Source organism: Natator depressus, chromosome 25 (genome assembly GCF_965152275.1).
Source record: "Natator depressus isolate rNatDep1 chromosome 25, rNatDep2.hap1, whole genome shotgun sequence".
NCBI lineage: Eukaryota > Metazoa > Chordata > Testudines > Cheloniidae > Natator > Natator depressus.
The window spans coordinates 9343565-9367984 of record NC_134258.1 but is presented as its reverse complement, the minus strand read 5'-3'; the positions used below and the strand labels follow the sequence as shown (position 1 = coordinate 9367984).

The following is a 24420-nucleotide window of genomic DNA, read 5'->3' as shown; positions in this document are numbered from 1 at the left end:
ATTAATTAATTAATGCACCGGAAGCTACCTGTGGCTTTATAGACACCTGGTCGGCATTTAACCCCTTGTTCCACAGGGCCTGCACTGCTCAGCTGAACGGCACGAGAGGAGAACGCCAGCGCTGGCTGGCCGGCCGGAGGATCGCACCAGTGTTCCGGTCGCCCTCTGCTGTGAGGACAGCAAAGATGATGATTTTAGGAGGCTGCTGGGGCAGGGCTGAGAAGCAGAGTAGGGGAGGTGGCCTGACAGCTGCTCCTTTTCGGAGAGGCTTCCGTCTTCCAAGGAGGAAGTTTTGTCTCTTTTTATGCAAACCATTTCCCCTGTCTCTTGATGCCTCGTACAAAGGGGCAAAGCTCCCTGCATGCAGCCCGGTTCCAAGCAGCGACTGATCAGAGGGGTCCAGCGTTATGATAACTCTGGAGGGTGGGTGGGTCGACAAACTGGGATTTGGCAACTAAGTGAGGGAGTTTGTATGACTGTGAGGCATTGCAAACAAGCTGGACCCCCTTCAGGAAAAATTGCCTGCCATGACTGCGGGCTACCAGCTGTTTCTCCCCACCCCCCATCCCTGCTTCCTCTAGCTAGTGAAAAAGCAGCACCGTCCCCACCTGTGCAATGGTGGAAGCGATGGACACTAGGGGCTGTGAATGGGATGGAAGGGAGAAGAGTTCAGTTCAGTGCGGGCTGTACTGTGGCCATTCTCCTTGGGGTGAGAGGAGCGTCCCAGTCCAAGACCGACTCAGAAGCTGGGCTGGGGCTAAGAGCTCTCCAGAGTTCCGAGTCCCCATGGCTGGGTAAAAACGGCAGAGCTGGGGCCGTTGCTCCCCCTTACCCCCGAATCCTCCAAAGCTACGTGGAGCTGCGGCAGCCGAAAGCAGGGCCTGTTCTCGGGGAAAGGGGAACGTTTGCGCCACAGCGGCTGCTGCTGCCGGTAATTAACGTTTGAGGAATTGCAGATCTTCATTAGGAGAACCATTAGATTAACGAGAGAGCCAAAGCTGAGACTGTGGTGGAAATAAAAATCATGCTGGCGTCCTGCCCTGGCCCGAGAGTCGCGCTGAGGCTCTTCAAGGCTGAGCGGGGCAGAATGGAGAGGGGGGGAGGTGGGGGGAGAGATGGGGTCAGCTGCGCCTGCACAGCGACGGGCTCGTTAATGGAAGGGAGCCGTGGGGATTACAGCAGGGCGGGGAGGGGGGTAATTATTGAGGGGAAGAGGCAACGGAAGTTTGTCATAAATATTCAAAGCGGCCAAACTCCCATCATTCCGCGGCGGCGCCTGGTTGTTAGCGTTGGGAGGAGACCGCTGAGGCTGAGGAAGGTCCTGGACTTGCAGCGTTAAAAGCTTTAAGTGGGCTCCTCGTTGCAGGAGCCACAACCCCTTGCCTCCTAAAAGCATCCCTCTTGTGGGAGCACATTGGTCCCCTTCTCATTTCCCCGCCAGGTTATTCCCTGCCCCTGCTTCAGTCGCTCCCCACGAAACCGAGAGAGGGGCTCCCTTGATACTTTCTGTTATTGAGCCAAGATGGAAGCCAGCTCCGTCCGCCTCTCTCCCAGTGCGAGCTGTGCTCAACCGTGACGTTAACCTAGCTCCGGGTGCCAGGCACCTTCGCTGGCAGCAGCTGGCTCCAGGGGTCTGCTCAGAGGAGCTGAGCAGAGCGGCTGCGCTGCTTTCTGGGGGTCCGTCAGGCTCCCTAAGGATTGCGTTGCTGCATTCTCCGTCTGGGATGAGCTTCCGAATCGCATTCGGTTCATGGGAGGGGTGGGTTTTCCTGCCTCTAATAATGAATAAGCTGCCATGCCCCAGAGGTGCCACAGTACTGCTGTCCCGCTTGTTTGTGGCCTGCCTCCCCTGCTGAAGAATAAGCATGGCTGAGACCGAAGGTTTGCAGCGATTCGGGTTTGATGTATGTAGAGCAGCAATGATCGGACCAGTCAATTGGGCCTTCCCATGTCAAGGCAGTTCACATGCTTATGTGCAGAGCCACTGAAATCCAGCCATCTTGAGGATCAGCGGGGTGTCAGCATGCTGCATGCCGCTGGGGATGAAAGAATGGGAAATTTTACACCCACGCCTCCTGAGTAAACTTCTGCATTTTCGAGAAAAGTGCCCCCCTGGGGTCTTTGGTTTCCATGCTGCGTGGAGCGGGCTTCTGTTTTCTGAGAGCCTCTTATGAAAGCCATGGTACCAAACTAAACTGCGTGGGATTTCTTCTTTCTGCCGAACAAAGATAAAGGGCAGGGCCAGGCCTGCTAAGATCACAACGGGGGTGCTTTCAGGGAGTTCAGGTACTCAAGGGAAAGGGGTAGCTTTGTGGTAAGGGCAGCAGATGGCAATGCTGCTCAGTTCCCAGCTCTGCTACACACTTCCTGTGTGACCGTGGTTGAGTTGCTTAACCTCTTTCTGCCTTAGCTCACCATCTGTAAGCTGGGGGAGGGATTGTGGGGATAAACTTCCCAACGCACTGAGGTGTTGTGAGGGTTGGTTGCAAGGCTTTGGTACTATGGGGATGGGAGGTCACTGCCTGCAGATAAACCCCTGAGCCTGGTGCGGGGAAAGCAGAGTCTCCGTGTTCTCTGTATAACTGGAGTGGCAGGGTCGGGCACTAGCTTATAATGCCGCGGGATGGAATGTATTTGGACATGGGGGGTGGCTGGCAGCGGACGGGTCAGGGATACTCCTTGATGATTCAGCGCATTGCGCTTTGCTCTGATTTCTGTCCTGCCTCCTCTTGCGTTCCTCTTCATGCACCCTCAGCCACTGAGCTCATCTCCTCGCTGCGGGTGCTGCAGCAGCGTGGGTGCAGCTATGCTGTTGACACGCCATAGTGTAGATGCTTCTTGCAGCACCGGAAGTGTGTTTTCCATCTCTGTAGGGGTAATCCGCCCAGAGCGGCGGTAGCTAGGTCAAACCTAGTGGCATCTACACTGGGGGTTAGGTTGGCAAAGCTGGGCTTCTCAGGGGGTGTGAATTTTTTGACTTAAATTTAAGTTTACACCAGGCCTATCTGGGGCAAGCTTGTCTTCCCAGTGCTTGGAAGGTGGAAGGTGCTTCACAAGTGCTAATTAATACAGTGCAGTGAGACCTCACCCGCCATATCCCCAGGACCCGTGTGCCAGTAGAAAACCGTGCACTCTCGTGAAATGGAGGAGAGCTACAATTCTTCTTCTTCTTTGAGTGCTTGCTCATGTCGATTCCATTCGAGGTATGCACCCACCCACGTGTGCGGTCGTCAGAGATTTTTTGCCTTAGCTGTATCTGTAGGGTCAGCTGCGGTGCCCCCTTGAGTGCTGCGCTCGTGCGTTGGTATATCAGGCACCGCCAGCCCTACGCTCTCACAGTTCCTTCTCACCGCCCGTGGTGGTTACTCAGAGCGCCTTTCCTTGCATAACAAGGGCGAGCAGTGTCGTTTCTTCTAACTTCGAGCCTTAGGGCTGCCTGCGGTTGTTGGGCCACGTGGCCACATGTGCATATGTGGTCGGTCATGCCGGTTGCATCTTCGGCCTCTGCAAGCGTGGCTGGTGTTGGTCTACATCCCCAACAGGCACAACCTAGACCGGGTAGTCAGGGTGCCCGATCACATCTGGTCGTCCCTGGATTGGTAGTTGGACCCTGGGTCAGTGTTGGAGGGAGTTCCCTTCACGGCCCTGGCCCCGTCACTGACCCTGGTCTCTGATGCTTCGGACCTGGGGTGGGAGCCCACCTGGGCGAGCTGAGCAGCCAGGGCCCTGGTTGTGGGATGATCTGGCCCTCCACATCAACGTCAGGGAGCTCGGAGCAGTTCACCTGGCCTGCCAGGTTTTCTTGCCTGCCTGAAGGGCAAGGTGGTGCAGATCCTGATGGACAATACCGCTGCGATGTATTACTTCAACAGGCGGGGCAGAGCCGGGTAGTCGGCCCTTTGCCAAAAAGCTCTCAACCTTTGGCAATTCTGTGTGTGGCATGCCATTCATCTGGTAGCCGCGCACCTGCCCAGAGCCAGGAACGTCTTAGCAGATCTCCTCAGCAGGACCTTCTCGTCTCCCCATGAGTGGCCACTCCATCTGGAAGCGGACAGCATAATCATCCAGAGGTGGGGGACTCCCCAGGTGGACCCGTTCACGTCCAGGCAGAACAGAAAATGCCACGTGTTCTGTTCATTCTGGGGCATGGACCAGGGCTCCCTATCAGATGCGTTTCTCACCCCGTGGTCGGGGGCTCTGATGTACGCCTTCCCGCCAGTGCCTTGATTCACAGGGTCCTTGTAAAGATGAAGCAAGGCGAGAATTACCCTAATAGCCCCTACATGGCCTTGCCAGCACCGGTTTGGCACGTTGCTGAACCTTTTGGTAGCCACCCTGCTGCAGCTGCCCCTCTGGCCAGACCTGCTGTCCCAGAACCACGTCAGCCTCCTGCACCCAAATCTGGCGGCGCTGCACTTGACATCATGGCTACTGTGTGGCTAAACGCGGCCGAACAGGAATGCTTGGCCCGTGTTCAGCAGGTCTTGCTGGGTAGCGGGAAACCCTCCAGCAGAGTGACTTATCTGGCCAAATGGAGAAGGTTCACATGCTGGGCCTCGGAACGGCGTATCCGGGCTGAACTGGCCTCGCTGCAGGAGATCCTGGGTTACCTGCTGCACCTCAAACTCCAAGGCTTGTCCCTGTCATCGATTAAGGTCCACCTGGCTGCTTCCCACTCTCTGTTTTAAGGCAGTTTGATCTTCACTCACAACATGACGAACCAGTTTTTGAAAGGTCTAGAGCGTCTCTGCCCACACGTCCCGGATCCCATCCCTCCCTGGGATCTGAATCTCGTAATGTTGAGACTCATGGGGCCTCCCTTTGAGCCTCTAGCTTCCTGCTCTCTCCTGCTTCTCTCCTGGAAGGTTTCGTTACTGGTTCCGATAACTTCGGCCTGCAGGATGTCCGAGATCAGGGTGCTTACTTCGGAGCCACCCTATATGGTCTTTTACAAAGATAAGGTCCAGCTGCAACCACACCCGAGGTTTCTGCCCAAGGTTGTTTCCCAGTTTCATACTGGCCAGGACATATACTTACCCGCCTTCTTTCCAAAGCCTTGTGAGTCAGATGAGGAGTGCAGGCTACACACCCTGGACGTCAGGAGGGTGCTGGCCTTCTACATAGATAGAACAAAGCCATTCCGTAAATCCACAACACTTGTTTGTTGCAGTGGCAGACAGAATGAAAGGCCGCCCAGTGTCTGCTCAGAGGATTTCATCCTGGGTCGCGGCCTTTATCTGCTACTGCTATGAGCTGGCAAGGGTGCCTCCGCTGACAGTCGTGACGGCACACTCGACTCGGGCACAAGCGCCCGCGGCGGCCTTCCTGGCTCAGGTGCTGATCCGAGAGATCTGTAGGGCCGCCACCTGGCCATCTGTCCACACGTTCGCGTTGCACTACGCACTGGCTCAGCAGGCTCGAGATGACGCTGGCTTTGGCAGGGCAGTGCTGCAAGTTGCAAGACTGGGAACTCCGAGCCCACCTCCATGGACACTGCTTGAGAGTCGCCTAGAATGGAATCGACACGCGCAAGCACTCGAAGAAGAAAAGAACGGTTACCTACCTTCTGTAGGTTACCTACAGGTAGGTTACCTACCTGTCGTTCTTGGAGATGTGTTGCTGATGTCTGTTCCCTTTCCCGCCCTCCTGCTCCTCTGTCGGCATTACCGGCAAGAAGGAACTGAGAGGACGTTGGGGCTGGCGGTGCCTGATATACCGATGTATGAGTGCGGCACTCAAGGGGGTGCCGCAGTTGGCTCTACGGATACTGCTAAGGCAAAAATCTCCGACCGTGCACGTGGCATGCACACACCTCGAATCGAATGGACGTGAGCAACGCATCTCGAAGAACAACAGTCCTGAAAGGAAGGTAACCGTTTTTTGCCTCCCGCTAGCCCTGGTTGATTTAATTGCAGGGAGCTTCTCCTCTGAGGAGGTGGGACTGTCCGAACTGTCCAATCCGTTCTGAGCTGGGGGAGGGAGGGGCCAGTGAAAGGTTTTCTGAAATCCAGGCTTGGTGCAGAGACCAGGGAGGGATGAGAATAAACGGAGGTTGTGTCCCAAAGCAACCAAAAGCGGCACAACTCCGTCTCCTTTTGACCCATTGCAGGTCACCTTTAGCACTTGTAGCATAGAGGCCTTTCCCTTTAAGGTGATTGCAGATCCTTGCCCTTCAGTACTTGATGGGGACAAGAAAGTAACATCTCCCCGCAACTCCAAATGGTGCAGGGAGAATAAACGCATTTCTGCAATATGGCGGCTTGTGCATGTCTTAAGGAGAGATTTGCCGTTGGCCTTGTTCCTGTTTGGCTGGGTGCCTCTGAAGATGGACAAGTGATGACTAACTGTTCCTCTCTCTAGCTGGGCAGGGGAAGGGGTCTGCACAGGCACTTAAGGTCTGAAAAGCTTCCTGTAATGTTTCTCATTTACTGCTGAGTCTCCTTTTTATGAGACCGTGCTCTTCCTGCCCTGGTGAAAACAGAAGAGAAAAGCAACGGTCTCCCCTCTGTACTGGCTCGTTTCACTGCACACCAAACCCATTAAACTGCAGAGCAAATACTGTTAACTTTTAATTCCTCGTGTACTTGATGTGTGTATTATGCTCTGTCTGTCTGTGTGTATCAACACAGCCTTGCAAATTCACCATGAAAATGTAGCCAGCCCATGCTTGCTTCCTCTTTACCATGATGGCTGAGTGGTGGTGATAGAAATCTAACGAACTTAGTTGCTCCTTAAAAAAAGAAAATCACTAGCGTACGGCAGGTAGAGTTTTGCAAAGCTGATGTTGTCGTGTGTGTGTCCCAGTGCCCTCTCAGCATTTTCTATCTTAAAAGGTGCTATCGAGGAAGTATTAAAGATCTCAGGGCTTTATTACATATTTTGTTAACCCCTCTGATGTTGCTATAGTGTGGATGTCTGGATTGCTTCGCTTAATAATGAAATGCAGCTACCCCTGGGGTGGGACATGGCAGCTGTTTTAATAGTGCATAGCAAGACTGCCATAGTGAAGAAAACCATATGTAATACAACTGAAAGGGCAAAGTGAGTTGAGGCTGTCCGGCGGCAGTTACCTGCATTGGAATATGGCTAGGATGTGGAGATTAACATCCTTAACCCTACTTAATAGGTGGACGGGCTCTCAGTTTTGCACCTCAGTTTTGCATTTCATGGACGATGAAACGTTCAGCAGAAAGGTGCCTCTCTGCAGCGAGGTGTGCCCCGTCACTTCTTGCACGGCTTGGAACGTCTTTCATTATGTGCATTACAGCAGTGCCTAGAAGCCCCAGCTAAAATCAGGGCCCCACTATGATAGGCGCCGGACTTACGCATAGGAAAGACTGTATGGTAGCTGGAGCATAAATTGGTAAGTCAGGATGGAGGGAAGAGAGATGAAGTGATTTGCTCGAGTCTCTCAGAAAGTCAGAGGCAGGGCTGGGAATAGAATTCTGGTCTCCCAGCTCCCAGTCCAGTGCCCTACGTACTTGACCGCGCTGCCTTCCGCTGACCTAGCCTGAGCCCTGCTTAGCTTTTAAATTCAGAATGGATCACAAGGGGTGCGGGGGAGTGTGGGGTGTGTGTGAGAGATGTTTTCTCTCCTCATTTAATCTCCCCCCCGGTTAGTGGTCTGAGACACGGGATTCCTGCCAGGGCAAGAGAGGGATTTGTCCATCCTTGAGGAGGCTCAGAACCAAATCCTCTTTATGGAATTAAACCCCGTGGCAGAAGCTGCGTGCATGGTCTGGAAGGAGCGTGGCGAGTAGGGAAGAAATTGAGGGGGCCGAAGGAGGAGAGGGCAGGGGCTGGCACCTGGTGAGAGCAGGGCAGAGGATAATGGGTGTAATTCCCAGACCAGCCCGCAGCCTGGAGGGGTCAGATTGAGTTTGAAGCCCCACGTGTCACAAAGGGTGAAGCCAGGGCAGAGGATCGAGGGGCAGGGGGTGCAGCTTCCACTCGGAGAACTGTCAACGGCGCTTTGTGTCTGCGTCAGGACAGGGCTGGGGGAGGTGCTGGGGGGCTGCTGGCTGCAGGTGCCTGACCGACACAGGCAAGGGATGGGGGTGCCAGGATCCCTGGCTGGCTGGGTGGGTTAAAAGTGATGCAGGGGAATTATCACCCTGCAGGGAAGCTTGGGAGGGCCAAGGGGGAGGCTCCCAAATGGCTGGTGCGGAGCTGTGCCCAGTTCAGTTAAACTCCATGCAGGAGCAGCGCTGACTGCTGCCCTGCTTAGCTCCTTTGTTTGTTCGTTGGTCACCTGTTGGCAACCCACATGGTGATGGACAAGGCCTAAGTGCAAAGCCCAGAGAGCCTGCAATGTGGGACGCAGACCTGGAAGGACGAGACTCTCTCACCCTTTCCACCCCAACCCAGCCCCCTCTTACTCCTGCAACCTTTGCTGTGGGCTCTGCAGAGACAGCGGGCCTTGATGTGGGATTTGACTGGTGTGGAGTGAGGGTTAGCTCTGTTTGGGCTCCTCCCCTCCAGCCCCCCCATGCAGTGACTGTAGCAGTTAGGGTTCCCATCCCCCTCCATCCACATGGAAGCCAAGCCATTTGTGGAGATGTATTTGGTGCTGTTGATTTCAGCACCCAGCACTTGGGTTCCCCCTGGCTGGACTTGATCACTCCATCCCCACCAGCATCGTTGTCCCTCACTGGGCCGGGAAGGAAGGACAGAGAAAGGCAGCTTCTTGGGACCCTCAGAGTGTTAAGGGCAGAGCCAAATTCTGCTCTCTTTCCCCAGTGTCAATTCAGAGTAACTCCATCATCATTTGTGGGGAAGCTCAGAGCAGGATCTTGCCTGTAGAGTTTGCAGAGGTTCTCCGTGCTGGTGGGTTTTTTTTTTGTTTTGTTTTGTTTTTTGCACCATGGCTTGCTGTGCCTGCAGCTTTGTCTAGGCTAGGATAAAAGGTGTGATGTTAGCACACGTGTGATAACGTCACATGTTTTGAATCCTAGTGTAGACAAGGCCAGAGATCGTTTTACGGATCCCCTTTCCTCTCAGTGTTCATGCTTCTTGGGGGCATTCCCTTTCCTTCCGATTAATCAGGGACAGTGGCTTTTGTTTAGGTCTCCTCCTGGAAATATAGGCGTATTCCCTCCCTCCGGCCACTCTGGTGTGGCCAACAAACAAGCAGACGTCTCTCTCTGTTGATGGAGCTCTATTCATCGGAACACGGCTTCCAGTTAAGAGCTCCAAGGAGCCCTAGCTCAAATGAAGATAACAAAGGGTGGCCATCGATCGGCCAGCGTGTGTCATGAGACGGCTGTTCTAGCGAGAGGGGCTAGTGACGTCCTAAACCAGTGCAGAGCCCTGAGCTGGAATTGAGAAAGCACCCGAATGCCCCTAATTAACTCCGTTGTTTGCTTTTACTTGTTTTGCATGGATGTAGGGCAGGTGAGAGAAGCTGCCTTGGCAGGCCTGGAGAGGCTGTCTGTGGTACAGCAGTAGCTGCACGAGCAGCCCAGTTCTGCCTGCCAGCCTGTCACAGCCCCACCTTGGAGTGAAGGATCTCTAGGGAGCGGGAGGAGAGTTGGTCTCTGGGTACTCGGTGCTTGGCCCGTCTGCTGGGGCCGGCTTGGGTGATATGGACGCTTTGACCAAGACTTTTCAGTCATTGCTACTGATTTTTGGGGCGCCCCACAGAGGGGCAGGAGCTCAGCACTTCCTGAAAATCAGACTCCTTGAAGGCCTCTCACGTGGAGCACCCCAAAACCACTAGTCACCCTGGAAAGGTCACCTGGAAGTGGGGCGATGCCCATTTCATGCCGAACAGCTGTCCGATCATGAAAGCTTTGCCACCTCCAGCCTGAGCTAGATTCAAACCAATGACCTAGCGCATGGGCTCTCAGCTAGGAGGTCGCAAACACGTGTCGGAGGAGCACAGCTGCTCTTCCCGTGTTGCTAAGTGGGAGGGGAATCCCAGCTTGGTCCTGGCTAGATGGAAGGGGAGTTCTGGAGGAAAGTGTCCTAATATGGAAGAGATTAACAGCCACCAACCTAGAGGACTTGGATGCTGTAGTATGTATCTACTATACAGAACTGTCTAGAAGATAGCCAGTAAAGGAATAAGGGGCCTATGACCAGACCCCTGAGCCATCCAGCCTATCCTCCAACCCAGTGTGTTCTTCGCCGAAGTCGTAAGGTAGCACACTAACATGTGAACAGTATTGAAAGCTTGGCCTGCCGGCAGTCACAAATCATTAATTCTTCGTGGCTCATCTGTCCATCAGAAAATATTTTATATACGAGCTTATTTTGATTTGTGCTTCAAACAGGCACACTAAGCATATGCAGTCTCTTTCTAGAGAGCCGGCGTAACACTCCTCCCTTGCTTTAGGTTTCATTTGAGGGCGCTGTCGGGAGAAGTGCTTTCCCTTTGCAGGGCTCTGGGAATCAGGAAGGTTATTGCCAATTTTTTCTCCTTTGGGGCACTTGATACCAAGAGTTTGTGGCTCTGCTGATCATTGCGGCTAAATTCTCTGAGGTAAAAACGGCATGGCTAGGAGGGAGAGTGTGTTGATCTTAGCACCAGAGGATCCCAGTCTGTGAACTCTGGGGAACTCCTAAAGAGTGACCAAAGGACACAGCCCATAGCAGCCTTCTCCCTGTAACTTAGCATGCTGGACTGCAATGCTGGTGAACTTGGCTACTAGCAATTTCTAGACTCTTGTGAAGGATGCTGCATACGTGCAATTACCATGGACAGGTGCATTTACTGTGGATTAAAAATGGATCTATAGCTGTCTTTAGATTTGTGTTGCACCTGTTGCATGTTCTAGGCTTGTTCCACACATGCTTTGGGCAGAAGAAACAGATTTTATTTTAAATAATTTGTTCGTTGTCCTCAGTTGTTTGAATGCATCACGTACACTAGTGCCTTGCACGAGACTGGGATCCCGCAGGACCCACGGCCATAATAGTGGGACCGGGACGGGAGGGGAATTAAAAACAATCCCATGCAGGGCTCTCATGTAAACCAATCCCAGCCCCCAAACTGTTTACGAGTATTAATTTGGTATCTGCTATCCACACAGTAATTGGTGAAATCCCCTGGTGCAGTGTGCATGCTCTTCAACTGGATGAAGGTAGCTTCCCTCCATCCCTCCACTAGTTTCAATTGTGATTATGCATTCTTCTGTGAAACGTGCACGTTTATACCGGCGTATTTACACAAGTATGCAGAACGGTGGTGTTTCTGCACAGTGAATAAGGTACGTGGGGGAATGGCTGCTGTTGTATCTGGCTATATTCTCTGGGAAACTCGCACGTACCCTGTTGGTTGTTTTTTTGCAGTATTCCTTCAGTTCTGTCTGGTCTGTTTCTCCTTTGGGGGCTTTGGCTGATGCGCTGGGCTGATGACACTGTGAGGTAATGATGATGGATGGTTATTTACATAGCGCCATGGGTATGTGCATGGCAGGCTTCAAGAGACGGCTCGAGCTGTGCCCCACAGAGCACCCAGGCTGAGGATCTAATGATGCTCAGCTTTTAAAAACAAAAACAAAAAAACAGAACCTGAAAAAGAAATGCGAGGTATTAACCTGGAGCCGAAGCAAATGTTAGCTCTGATGCTGTCAGCTGCTGGGTGCTGATCTGGAGTGATTTGCTGGTAAATGCTGAAGGGTTGTGAAGGAGGGGTGGGGAAGGAAGGGAGGGAGGGAGGTTCTGGGCCTGATTCTCCGTTACCCATTATCCTGCACCATGTGCAATTACACCTGGTACTTGTGCTTTGCACCCACTTCACACTGGTATGAATGACCATACAGGGTGCAGGGCAGTGGAGAATCAGGGCCTTTGTATTCTAGACAAAAGACTGCAACTCCAGCCCTTTCTGTTAGAGACAGAGCTCGGCTCTCCCTGGAGAATGGGATTCTGGGGGCGCTCATTGTTCAGAGGCTGCATAATGGAGCGGCTGGAGAGCCCCTCTTTCAGGAGTGGGACGTGGTGGTGGGGGCTTGTCTTTAAAGCCTTTGCTTTGTTCAGCCCCTGATGCTCTGCCCCTTTTTCCGGGATCCCAGAGGAGAGATCTGCAGTTGTACTACAGCATGATTTCAGGGTGTCTGTGTCTTTGTTGTAACACCTGGGGTCACTTGGGGCGTCTCCACTGCAGCTGGGAGCAAGCCTGGGTAGACGGCCTTGCATCAGGGGCTCAAGGTAGCGGGCTAGGAGTGGCAGTGTGGAGGTCCCGGCTCTCAAGCCTAGGGAGTTGGGCGGGCTCTGAGCTTTGTCCCAAGCCGGAGCGTCCACACCGCTATTTTCAGCGTGCTGGCGCGAGCCTGTCTACCTAGACTGTGAGTCTTGCTCCCAGCTGCAATGCTGACCTGCCCAACGGGGGTCTCCCTGCCTTTGTGCATGCAGCCACCTAGGAGCTAGGAGTTGCTGGTGTCTGCGTGTTTTAAAGGACAGGTGCAGTCCAGCCTGGTGAGTTGAACCCGTTCCTGCCCTTTGTTGTGGGCTCCTGATCCCTCGGATCTGCGAATCCCCTTTGGCCACAGCTGCCATTTCCTCTGCCCCCTGTCCATGCTATGCTGCACCCGCTAAACACTTATTGGACACAACAAATTCATCACTGCTTGTCAGAGCTGTCACTGTTGGAAAAAGGGGGTGGGGGTGGGGAATTCATTTCTCCTGATGACTGAAACACAATTCAGATCTTGCCTGCCTGCCTGCCTCCCGCCCCCACGCCATCCCTATGGTTTAACCCTTTGTATGCCAGAATGCCTTGTTGCAGCTGTTGGAGAACGAACTGCCCCTCACCCAAAATGGATTCACCCATTCCCCACTCCCTTGGAGCCTGTCACTCAAAGCTGGGTTTACAAGTGCATGAAGAGATCGGGGGGGCGGGTCAGAGAGGAGAGAGATCCAAGGTTGTCGCACTCTGACTCAGTTTCCCTATGGAGGGTAATGACGCTCGGGTTCTTTTTTGTGAATCTTTTTTTTAGATCTAGGGATGAGAAGCACCTATATTAGAGCCTAGCATTAGGCAGAATAGCCCAGTGGATAGGGCATTGGACTGGGCCTCAGGAGACCTGGATTCTAATCCTGGCTCTGCTGCTGGCTGGCTGGGTGACCTTGGGCAACTCATTTTCCCTCGCTGTGCCTCAGTTTCCCCATTTGTAAAATGGGTATAATGATGTTAATTTGCTTGGTAAATCACTTTGCGATCTAAAGGTGAAAAGCACTAGTTAAGAGCTAGATGATATTTACCATCTAATAAGGGTCTTGACTGAATGACCCAGGGCTATATCCACCATGGCAGAGGCTGAAACCTGTATCCTACATTCTCAAAAGGGGCTAGTGATTTTGAGTGCCTCAATTTCTTGGGTGCCTTTAAAAAGGCCTAATTTTCAGAAACTGCCGATTAACCTGCCATATGAAAATCAAGGCCCCTGCCCTCACTCAGTACAGTGTCTCAAGTTGGGCAGTCAAAACAATTAGTTACTTTTGAAAATTTAGGCTGGTTAGTGCTTTTTGGTAGCACACAAGGCTTTGGCACTTCCCCTTTATTAAAATGTGTATGATAACCCTTTGTCTCTGAGGAACCTAGGTCCCAGCTGGGGCCATGTTGCCGGCCACACGGAGAAGGAAGCTGTGCACATCTGCGCTGGGGTTGGAACGCTGGCAAGCAAAAAGTTTCCCGCCTCAGGACTTTGATGCTGAGATTAAACTGGCCTGGAAAGCAGAACCATCTCCTGTTACCCAGAATGGGCCAGTTAGCTTGATTCAGTCGGAGCAGGGAGGTTTGGGAACACCCCTATTGTAAGGAGGGGAATGGGGTGTGTAAATTAATGCTGTCAGTGCACGGTAGGGGGAGTGGGTCTCTCTGGTGCTTTTGCTCATTCTTTAAAAAAAAAGGGGGGGGGGGACTGTAGCATGGACAATCAATGCTGCATGGAGAACCCTGGATATTAACACCTAGTTACAGAATTGCAAGCTGGCCTCGAACATGATGCTGGAGTCTCCTTGCCGGGCCCTGCCTCTAGGAACGCCAGGAGAAGTCACCTACTGAGATCCATTCGGTCCCAAGTCTCTGCCGGAACTGTCAGCAGGGCTGACTGGGGGTGGTTGGTTGAGTTCCGAGCGGGCAGCTGCCCACATCACACAAACCTCTCCCTCAGGTCTCTGTTAAGATGGTTGGTTGGGCAGATCAACGAGAGCTGACTCATAATGAAGCAGCGAGCTAGAGGTGCATGCTTGTTTGTTTAGATGTCAGATTTCTTTTTTTGGAGAGGAGATGGCAGACTGGTTGGTGATTGATTGTGCTTTAAAAGCTTTTTTTTTTTTTTTTTTTTTTTTTTTATACACACACTCATTGGGGCAGGAAATGAGGTGACCCATTGACCTTTATTAATGTGCAGTATAAACTGAACTGGCAACTCAGAGAATGCATTAGCATGTGGAATACAGCCTCTTCTCTGTAAGGTTCCTGTGGCAATAGACTGACGTGGCTTGGTGGGGTGCAAGGGAATCGTCCCACCGCACTCTATGAGCAGATGAGATGCCAAAGCTAATCATGGATGATGAGAGCTGGGTGAAAGTTTTTTCAATGATTTTGCATGGGAAAATTGTCTTTTTTTTTTTTTTTTTTTAAATGCTTCACCAGAAAAACAACAACCCCCCAAACGAATCCAAATTGTAAATCTAAAACGTCATTGAAATTATTATTGAACTTTGGGGTTTGATTTTTTTTAAATTTCAGCAATTTTTTTCCCAAAAACCATAAAAAGGGGGTTCTTTTCGGATCCTTCAAAATGAAAACCACTTTGAATTTTTTCCACCAAATTGGGTGGGGGGGAAGGTTGTGGTGGTTTTTTGCATTTCAGGGAGGAAATGGGGAGGAGAACCTGTATCTTGTGTGGCAGCTTTTCACCTGTTAAGAGGCTCAACGAGGTCCAGATCCCAGGCCCGTAGTCCTACCCTTGCTGGATTCAGGACCATTCAAGCAATGGCTGTTTAAACAGGGAAACCTGGATTTGTGCTGGAAATGGCCCACCTTGATTATCATACACATTGTAAGGAGAGTGAAAACCTTTTGTAGTGATAAACACCCATTTTTTCATGGTCTGTGTGTATAAAAACATCTGTATTTTCCAGATGAAGTGAGCTGTAGCTCACGAAAGCTTATGCTCAAATAAATTGGTTAATCTCTGAGGTGCCACAAGTACTCCTTTTCTTTCTGTTTAAACACAGTTGTTGCTAGCAGGATTGGGGAGAGGTTCCCTCACGAAGTAGCACAGATTTTCGTTCTCTTTGGGAATCACACTGGCTAAGATGTTCTCTGGATAAACCCCCGCTCTGACTGGAGGGCTTAATGGAGTTAGATGTCCAGCTCCCATTAAGATGGGAGTCAAATATTCAGAAGGACCTAAGTGATCTAGCCTAAGATCCTCTGACTTTCAATGAAACTTAAGCTCCTAAATCACATAGGTGCTTTTGAAAGTTTTACCCTGGGTGCCTAGCTCCTGTAGACCTCTGAATAGTCCCTTGTCTCTCTTGTGAGAGAAGCCGGGCTATAGGGCTACTTGCAGCAAAGAGTTTCCTGTTTTATTATTCTTTAAAAGCTGACCATGTGCATGGCTCCATACGAGCCACCGAAGAGCTTGCAGCTGGAGAATGGGAGAGGATCAGATGCACTAGGAAGCCCCAGAGACTGTAAGAATTCATCTAGTTTCTGAAACATGGCTATATCTAGCTCAGTCCTGACCCCAGCTCTTCACTTAGCTGCATCCTCTAATAAGGATTGAGGCCCGTAGGCCCTGTCTGTGCCGCAGAAGATCCTGCGTCAGGGAGCCCGGTAAGACTTCTTGCGCTGTTTTACTGCCCTGAGAACAGCTGCCGTTGCGCTTACTTGTACAGTGCCAATAGCTTGCTGGGGCGTCGGGGCAGGTGTCTCCTCATCATGCCTGTCTGTAAAGGGCGTACGGTCTAGGCAGACCGTGTACAGTCACAGGAAGGGAGACCAGAAGTGATGAAATCCGTGTGATTTGAGCATACATCAAGGTAATTGGCACCCGCCCTTAACCATGCTGGAGAATGGGAGGGGCTTGCCGGGCTGTAGCCGGGTCTCCCAGCGATGTGTATTCTGCAGCGTATATAGGAATGCTGCTGTGAATACAAATAACACAGATGATTATTATAAGGGTCAGCCGGTCTTCATGTTTCAGGGTGTCAGCTATCACCTGCTAGAGGCCAGGAAGGAATTTCCTTCCAGGAAGCTAAATACGCTCAGGTGCCTTCTGGGGGACTTATGCCTTTCCCCAAGAATCCAACAGGCAGACTAGGTGAACCATTGGTCTGTTCTGGGGTGACAGTCATGGGGTAGGTGAGAGAATTAAGGGCTAAGGGGACTTCTGGTGGATGCATATGTGACTCCGTCCATATCCAGTGCTTTCTTGCCACCATTCAAGCGATACTAAGACAATGGAGCAGCCTCCTCTCTTCTCCTTCCCTCCCTGCCTTCTCCCCCATCGCTCCCTCATTTACGCAGCAGAGCCAGGTGGGAGCCCGTCTTGCCATCTCTGCAATCCCGAGGCTGGCGAGTCCAGGGGGAGACAGCCAGGTGACGTACCTGCTCTGAAGGATGAATTTCTGGATTGAGGTTGACATGTCCTAATATCTCTGCCAGTGCTTTCAGTCTCCATCAAGGGCTTTGGGAAGCACATTAGCACCGGAGCAGAAGTGTCACCCTCTGGCATCTCTTTTTCTCTCTGCCAGAAGCCGGTGCAGTTGCCCCTTTCACCAGACCTTTTCTATCCCAACCATTTATGCGGCGTAAAAGCCCTGGTGGAATGGGGCGGGGAGTGGTGGTGTCAGTTCAGATCCAGCGGAATGTTCCACATGACTTGTCCGTGTTAATCGGTGCTTTTTGGGGGGTGGCAAGGGGGGTATCATTGCCTCTTTCCTGCTCGGAGAGCTCAGAGCCAAAGCAGGTCGCTGGCAACGCATTTAGAAAGCAGTGGAGACACAGAGACATTTAACAGCATTTATTGTGACCACAAGGGGATTTCATTTAGATAAATAGGTGCTGACCTCCTTGGTGCTCTGGGTGCAGGCTGAACAAGCCGTGGTTTGAAATGTTGAAGTGCCTAAAAACATCATAGTGAGGAGGATTTCCTCCCACCAATGGGACTCAGAAGCCACTCGTTTGCGGGTAGCAGGAAAATAATCCCAGCTGTAACCAACTTGATTCAGTTTCCTTTGTGCTGTGTTTATCGCACAGTCCTCCTTTAACTAACAGTTGCCATCACAATGATTCCTGATGCCCTTGGACCCTGCCTTCCTCTGTTAAAATAAAAACAACACCCCATTGTTCTTAGTCACAGTCTGTTGGTAGCCTCCATGCGCTTTTCTAATGGTGTCTCGAACAAGCGTTTCAGGATCGCCCGGCTTGCAGAACCCTGCTTTCCTGTGCTACCCGCACACGTTTTTAAATAGCTGGCCATGAGCTGTTAAAGAGCTAGCCTCGCATCCCGCATGCATCAGGCGGCTTAGAATCCGTGAAGTACAAGTCCAAAGCTGCTGGCTGAGAGGATGCTGCTTGGGGATGAATATTACAAGCTGTAATATCTAAGGGCCTTTCTTATTTATCCTGGGTTCTTTCCCCTTAGTGCTGCAAAGCAGCTGTCTTGATAAGTTATTAGGACAGAGAAAGATCAAGACGCTCATTCAGATTGCATCTCCAGATGGCTTCATGCTCCGATACGTATCGGAGGGTCTAGGCAGCCTCTCCTGCCCCCTTAGTCCATCCTATTAAAATGTGTCCCGTGTTGCTTTTTTCAAAAGGCAGCAAATCCCGATTTTTGTATTTAATGTAAGTAACATACAGCAGATAAGAACCTACCTAGATCTAAGGGGATCCCCCAGAGACAGAGAATGCTTCCCCATTATTCTAGTGTCTCGTGTCGGTTTATCGCCGGATCATTGGGGTGTCTCTGTCAACATTGATGGTATGAGGTGGGCAGTGCTCTTCGTTCTGTCGCCCTTTTCAGCCCTTCTGGGGCAAAGTCTGCCGTTCCTGCTGGCAAAAGTGTTCAGGGCAATTGAGACGGGGGCCAGAGTCACTACTGAGAAGATGACCCTTGGGTGCTACTCAGGCAGCTCAAAGGGGTGGGGATCTGTCTCCCTGGAACTCCCTGCTGTTTTAAAGCTGGAGGAGGTGACTCCTGCTTCCCAGACTCCCCCAGCTCCACTGGAGGGCAGAGAGGTGGGACGGCGGTGCAGAGCTGCTCTACACCAGGCCTTCACTGGCTCGCTAGCTCTACCTCCTGCTGGGGCACTCGGGGGGGGGGGGGGGAATAAAAAATAAAAAACATTTCGTGCTTCTATCACACTCATCTTGATCAAAGCACGTTATAAATGTGACTCCGCCCAAGCCCTGTGAGCTGGGAAAGGATCATTATTGACAGAGGGGGGAGCTGAGGCACAGTGCAGGGAGAGCCCCTTGCCCCAAGCACGCAGAGGGTAGCTGGCGTCGGGGCTGGGATTAGAACTCACGGGAGGTGGTCAGAGTACTCAAGTTTAAGGCCAGAAGGGACCATCCACCTAGTGTGACCTGACTGTCACAGGCCGCTCAACATCACCAAGCCCGACAGTGGGAATTAGATCGAAGTATTACAGCCCTCAGGAGTCTAAATTATTGTCTGCACTGAAGTCGCACCGGTGACTCTGCGGCACCTCGGCTTGTGCACATCCGGGCGATTGCTTTGCTGCCCCCAGAGCTTGGCTGAGCAGGGAGCAAAGCCCTCCCCCAGACACAGATATCTTCAGGGGGCACACAGGAAACGTCCCCCCCATCCCCAGCTCGTCTCTTTTGGTGGATTTTTTGTTCCCCCTCCCCTGTTTTTTCCATTCGCTCCAGTGCGTGGAAAATCTCTCTTTCAGAGGATTTCTGTGCCCATCAGGTCAGATCACTTCACACCTCGTCGCCCAGCCCGTGCGGCTGTTCCAGGGGAGGGAGAGGGATTGGGGGAGGGAGCGCATGGTGGTGAGGGTTAAACTGTAAACACAGGCTCTGCCGAGGTCTCCTGCCCATTCTTCTCTTCCCTGGCATGATCCCTTTTGAGTGTGCAAGTGGCTTGTCGTTATCTGCCAAAGCCATAAACCTGGGGCAGGCCAGCTTGATGATGGAGTCAGCTTCAGGGCCATTTTAGTCCTCTGATGTTTCCACATGGGACTGTTGTCTTCCTGTGTACAGCTCCCCCCCTGCTCCGATGTGCTTTCAGTTCCCTTTCCCCCTTGGATAACAGCTGCCCCCCACGCTCTTGTCTGACTGTCTGCCGGTTCCTTTTGTCTCTCTGCAGGTGCTGACGTCCCTTTGGAGGCTCTGTGAGTTTCGCTGAACTGGGGCCTTCCTGGCTGGGTTGGGAGGTCATTGCCAAGAATGAGGATCCTTTGCAGCCCGGGAATGTCTTCGCTGATCCCACTCGTGAACCTCCTCTCCTTGCTTCTGACTGGCTGCGTGTCTGAAAGTAAGTGACCTCCCACCCCATAGCTTCTTGGCTTTTACCTGGCATCTCCGCCACTCGCGTCCCTTTGTGGAGGAATAGCAGCTCAGTCCTTGGAGAAGGGATACTGGCCTGATGGAGCGTCTCTTTTTAAAGGGCTGGTTAGCACATCCCCTCCCCAACCCCTTAATAAATGTTGAGTGTGAATTTGGTGCAGGGGAAGGGTTTGGTGCTTCAAAGGCCTCTGCTTATCTCCAACCCAGGCATCTCAAGCTTCCCATGTGCTCCCCAGCTATTGTTCCCAACCCTGCCTTCAAGGGATCTTGTATGGAGATGTGGGAGGGGCAGCACGGTCTCTGTTGCCCATTTTGGTCTCCGCAGAGACTGCCAAATTGGCATGGGGATGCCTAGCGCTGTGGGACTTTTACTGATGTCACCCCTTGCTTGTTGGGAACGAGACTGAGACCCGGCAAACTCATTTCACATGGTCCTGTCCAGTTCTCCCCTTCCCATCTGTCGGATGCTAACCACCCTTGTCCTGCTGCTCACCAGAGTTGGATTCAAACCAGCAGCTGAAGCACGAGTTGTCTGTTCCCCGTCTCGTGAGCCAACCGGTCCCAGTTTAACACTGTTTATATCTTCTCTGCCTTGCAAGTACTGCTGTAAAAACCTCAGCGACTTGAATGTAATGTTCCTTCAGCACGAAGGCCAATCGCTTGGGGATCAGCAGAATCGGCTGATTGAATTATGACTTTCTTCTCCCCCAGCAAAGCTTCTTGAAGCTGGCGAAAGAGCCGTTCTGGTCAGCACAGCTCTCGACAGCTTTGCACATAATCACTTTGTTGTCGGAGTTTATTAAGAGGATGTGTTCGGGGATTAAATGGGGAAGGAGACCCTTTGTCGCTGGGATTTTTTTGGTTTTGTTTGATAGCGCTCTGTCTTCTCTGCAGAAGATGGGGCAGGTGTTTGCCATTCCCTAGCATAGCACTCATTTTTGTACAAGTTCCGTTTAGCCCATCTGTGTGGGAGGATTGTACGTGTATGGGAAGTTATGGTACTTCCTCATTTACTAAGAGAGGGAAGGGAATTGATCTCCAAGAGGTTCAGAGCTGGCTCATTTCCCTGGTGTGAATCTCAGCATTTCTAATGTACCGTTCTATGTACATGCGTGTGTATTGTCATCATGGTGGCAGTGTGGCCTAGTGGCTAAAATGGGGCTGAGAACGTGGAGGCAGGACTCCTGGGTTCTGTTGTTGCCACCGACTCATGGTGTGACCCTGCACGAGTCACTTGGGCCCCTGTTATGAAGCGTGCGTACAGTTTTGCATGCACAAAAACCCAGTGTATGTTCGTGCCCAAGGGTTTGCATGCGTATGCATCTTGGCCTGCACACAGCCCTGACTTGTGTATGTCCCGAGCAGCTAGGAGAATTGGGCCCCATAATTTTTTTTTTTTTAAAGATGTGTGCATCTGAATGGAGCGCTCACAATCCCTATTGATGCCTGTTGGAGCTTTGGGGGCCCAGCACTTCTGAATAGCAGGCCCATAAACCTTAACCTCCTTGCAGTCTTGGTTTTCCCTGTCTATATCATGGGAGGGGGAATCTATGTACCTAACTCCAGTGGGGTGGGGCTTAGTTACAGGACATTTGTGAAGTGGTTTGAGATCCCCCAAGGCTGCTACACAACTGCTCAGTATCTTTGCTGTGTTTGAGAGAAACCAGGCTGTGCTTTAGGAAGTGCAGCTGTTTGGGAAAGACAGATTGTGGCTGACGGTACCTGTTGCATGGCCCAAGCTGTGCCGGTGACTGGCATCACTAAACACCTTGTTGCTGGCTGCCAGGAAGCTGCCTGGCTTTTCTTCACGGTAACTCTGCAGTATCCTCCGGCCCCAGACAATAAAAGCTGTGTGTGTGCGTGCATGTGTGTGTGGCCCCCTCAGGTCCATGACAATAAAGCTGTGTGTGTATGTGTTATATCTTGCTTTCTCTGGGTTTATTTGGTCCCTGTGTGCAGATTTACCTCCCGGCCCTTCGCACATCTCCAGTACAAGACCTAAAAAGACCCAGCCTGTTTTGCCCTAACCTGCAGGCTGCTGTTTGTCATGGGCAGATGAGTGAGGGTGAGATGATTAGGGGCTTCCTCCCACTCTGTCCGGCCGGCTCCTATCCTGTGCTGGGAGTAGGTGGGCAGGGTTTCCCTTCTGTCCTGCAGGGTTCTCCCTCGACTCAGGGGATGGGGATGCTAAGAGGATGGGGAGCAGAATTTCTCTTTGTCCCTATTCTGCAGAATTGTGTCCCCTTGGCAGAAGGGCACTGAAATGTCACGGTTTCTCTTCCTCTGTATTTCAGGGTAGCTTGTGGTCTGACAGGCAGGGCTGTGTGTGTGTGGCTGTGGCTGCAAGGGATTCTCTCCCAATCTATTCCTAGGGGTCTGATGCTGCTGGAGACCTCGTTGGGCTGTACCTATGAATAAACGAACAGTGATAATGAGTTGGTTTGGGCACTGGTGAACCTCGGTCCCTCCTGTTCTCCACCTGCAGCACATGCTAGTCAAGTCTCCTGTGGGCTGGAGTACTGGGTTTTGATTTTGGTCACTGGGTTTGGGTGGTGCTGGTGGCCTGTGATGTGGAGATCAGACCAGATCCTTCAGGCCTTAACATCTATGGCCCCCCCCGCCCATGCACTCCAAGAGCCGTTGATTTGGAAGAGATGGCTGGGGGCCACCTGGGATGCCCCAGCCTCCACCAGCCCGGTCTGTAGCGCTGGAGCCAGTCTGTGCCACTTGCCGGGGAGGTATCTCAACAGCAAACAGCTTTGCCTGTCACAATCGTTGAGGCAGCGTGAGGAGCTGCCACTCTGTTCTGACAATGTAGTCTCCTGTTGTGTGGCCTTGGGTTCTCTCGTGTAATTCCTTGGCCGGCTTCCATTTGGCTGGTGCTCCCCACAGCACTGACCTGTTTTCCTGTCCTCATTCCCCATGGGACACCATGGCTTTGCAGCCACCAAGGCTGTGTCAACCAGGTAGTGGTTTCGTCCCTTGCCTGTTAGGCGTCCCAGCTCAGAGATTACAAACTTCTTGCTCCTGAGTGGTGGCTTCTTCCCAGCTCCAGAGGGTGGGCTTGTAGCAAAAGCATAGAGCTGAGAGCCAGGACTTCTGCGATCTACTCCCACCTTAGTCATCTTTCTATGCGACTCTGGGCAAACCACTGCTTCTTCTCTGCCTCAGTTTACCCCCTATAAAAAGGCTCTTCAAACACTTCCCCCTGTTTCGCAGGTGTGTTGGCAGATTTAAATCATTGTCTGAGACTTTTGACGAGAATGCAGTATGGAAAGGACAGCCGTGGTATTAAAAAAAATCATACTTTATTTTTAACCTACTGCTCTTACTAGACACCTTTAAGGTGAGTATAAGTGAAAGGGGATAAAGAAATACATTTTATCTGTTTGTTTGGTTTTTTTCCTTTCAGCCTTTCCCCTGCATAGTTGGGGGCAGGCACAGAATTTGAAATGGTTAACTTTGGTTTTGTGGAGTTCTTTTGTTTTTGTTTTAAGTTCCTTATATGGTAAGTGCTATCATTGTTTGTTCAAACAACCCTCAGCAATAATAATGCTTAACATAAGAACGGCCATACTGGCTCAGACCTGTGGTCCATCTAACCCAGTATCCTGTCTGCCTATAGTGGCCAAGGCAAGATGCTTCAAAAGCAATGAACAGAACAGGGCAATCATCAAGTGATCCATCCCCTGTCGTCCAGTGCCAGCTTCTGACAGTCAAAGGTTTAGGGACACCCAGAGCCTGGGGTTGCATCTCTACCCATCCTGGCTAATAGCCTTTGATAGACCTATCAATGAAATTCTCATTCATTTTTGAATCTAGTTATAGTTTTGGCCTTCACAACATCCCCTGGCAAGGAGTTCTACAGGTTGACTGTCTGCAGTGTGAAGAAGTGCTTCCTTTTGGGTGTTTTAAACCTGCTGCCTAATGCTTGTACTACGGTTGCACCTAGAGGCCTTCCCAGAGATCCCATTGTGCTAGGCGCTGTACATATGTCCACACACACAGTGAGAGACAGTCCCTGCCCCAAAGACCTTGCAGTCTAACTCAACAAGGGAAATAGGCATGGAACCAGGAAATGACTTGCCCGAGATCAGTGGGGCACCAGATTTCTTGATTCCCAGTACAGACCTTGGAGCCTCTGCCTCTAGAACCTTGGAGCCTCTTACTTGCGCGTGTGAATATACAGAATAAGGTTTGTCTCCGGGGATGGAACACTAAAGAAGCCACAGGATCTTTCCTGGCCCCTTCTCTCTGACGTACAAATCCATTTGATGCAGTAGTGTGTGATAGGCCATATAGATTTGGCCTCCTATCCCCATCTCTGACCTGAAGGAGCTGTATGCATTTTTAAGTGCTTCTCAATCACAGATCAAGCCACTTACCATGTAGAAATGTTTTATTCTTATGAGCAAAATTAGCATGTTTGCTCTTAAAGTGCATTTCACTCATTGATTAAACCTTTGCATTTTACGGTAGAACCTCGCTAATTGGTACTTCGTTCAGCCCTGCACAGAGAGCTGGTAGCCTCTGTTCCCCACCCTAGCAAAGATTTAATAGCAGGTGTTGTAGTGAGCATGACTTATTACTGATGTTTCCTTCTTTTTACATGTTCTAGAACGATTCCTAGCATTCTCCCAAGTATTACTGCAAATAATTACAGCTCAATTGTAATTGACAAAACAAAAGGATAAAGCCCATTTTCTGATTCATTACCTGGGCATCTTTCCTTCAGTTGCGCTTGCTCTGTCCTTGATTTGCAGAATGCAGTAACTCTCAATGGGCTCACTGTTCTCCGGCACTTTCAAACTGCGCTGCTGCCCTGATGTAATGCTGTTATGGAGGCTGGCTGTAGGCGGCCGCATGGCTGGCTTGCTGTTTAAGGAGGGGACTGTAGTTGGGTATGTGCCCCATGCCAGCAT

At 51.5% G+C, this 24420-nt stretch overlaps 1 protein-coding gene across 13 annotated transcripts in view; it reads left to right on the top strand.

Annotated features, from left to right (window-relative positions):
- The window catches only part of PTPRS (protein tyrosine phosphatase receptor type S), a 248807-nt gene that overhangs the window by 90804 nt on the left and 133583 nt on the right, over positions 1-24420 (top strand). For all 13 annotated transcript variants that reach the window (XM_074939363.1, XM_074939359.1, XM_074939366.1 and 10 more), the window contains exon 2: positions 19299-19466. In XM_074939363.1, the coding sequence (XP_074795464.1) occupies positions 19379-19466 (88 nt within the window). In that variant the 5' untranslated portion in view covers positions 19299-19378. The remainder of the gene's footprint in view (positions 1-19298; positions 19467-24420) is intronic.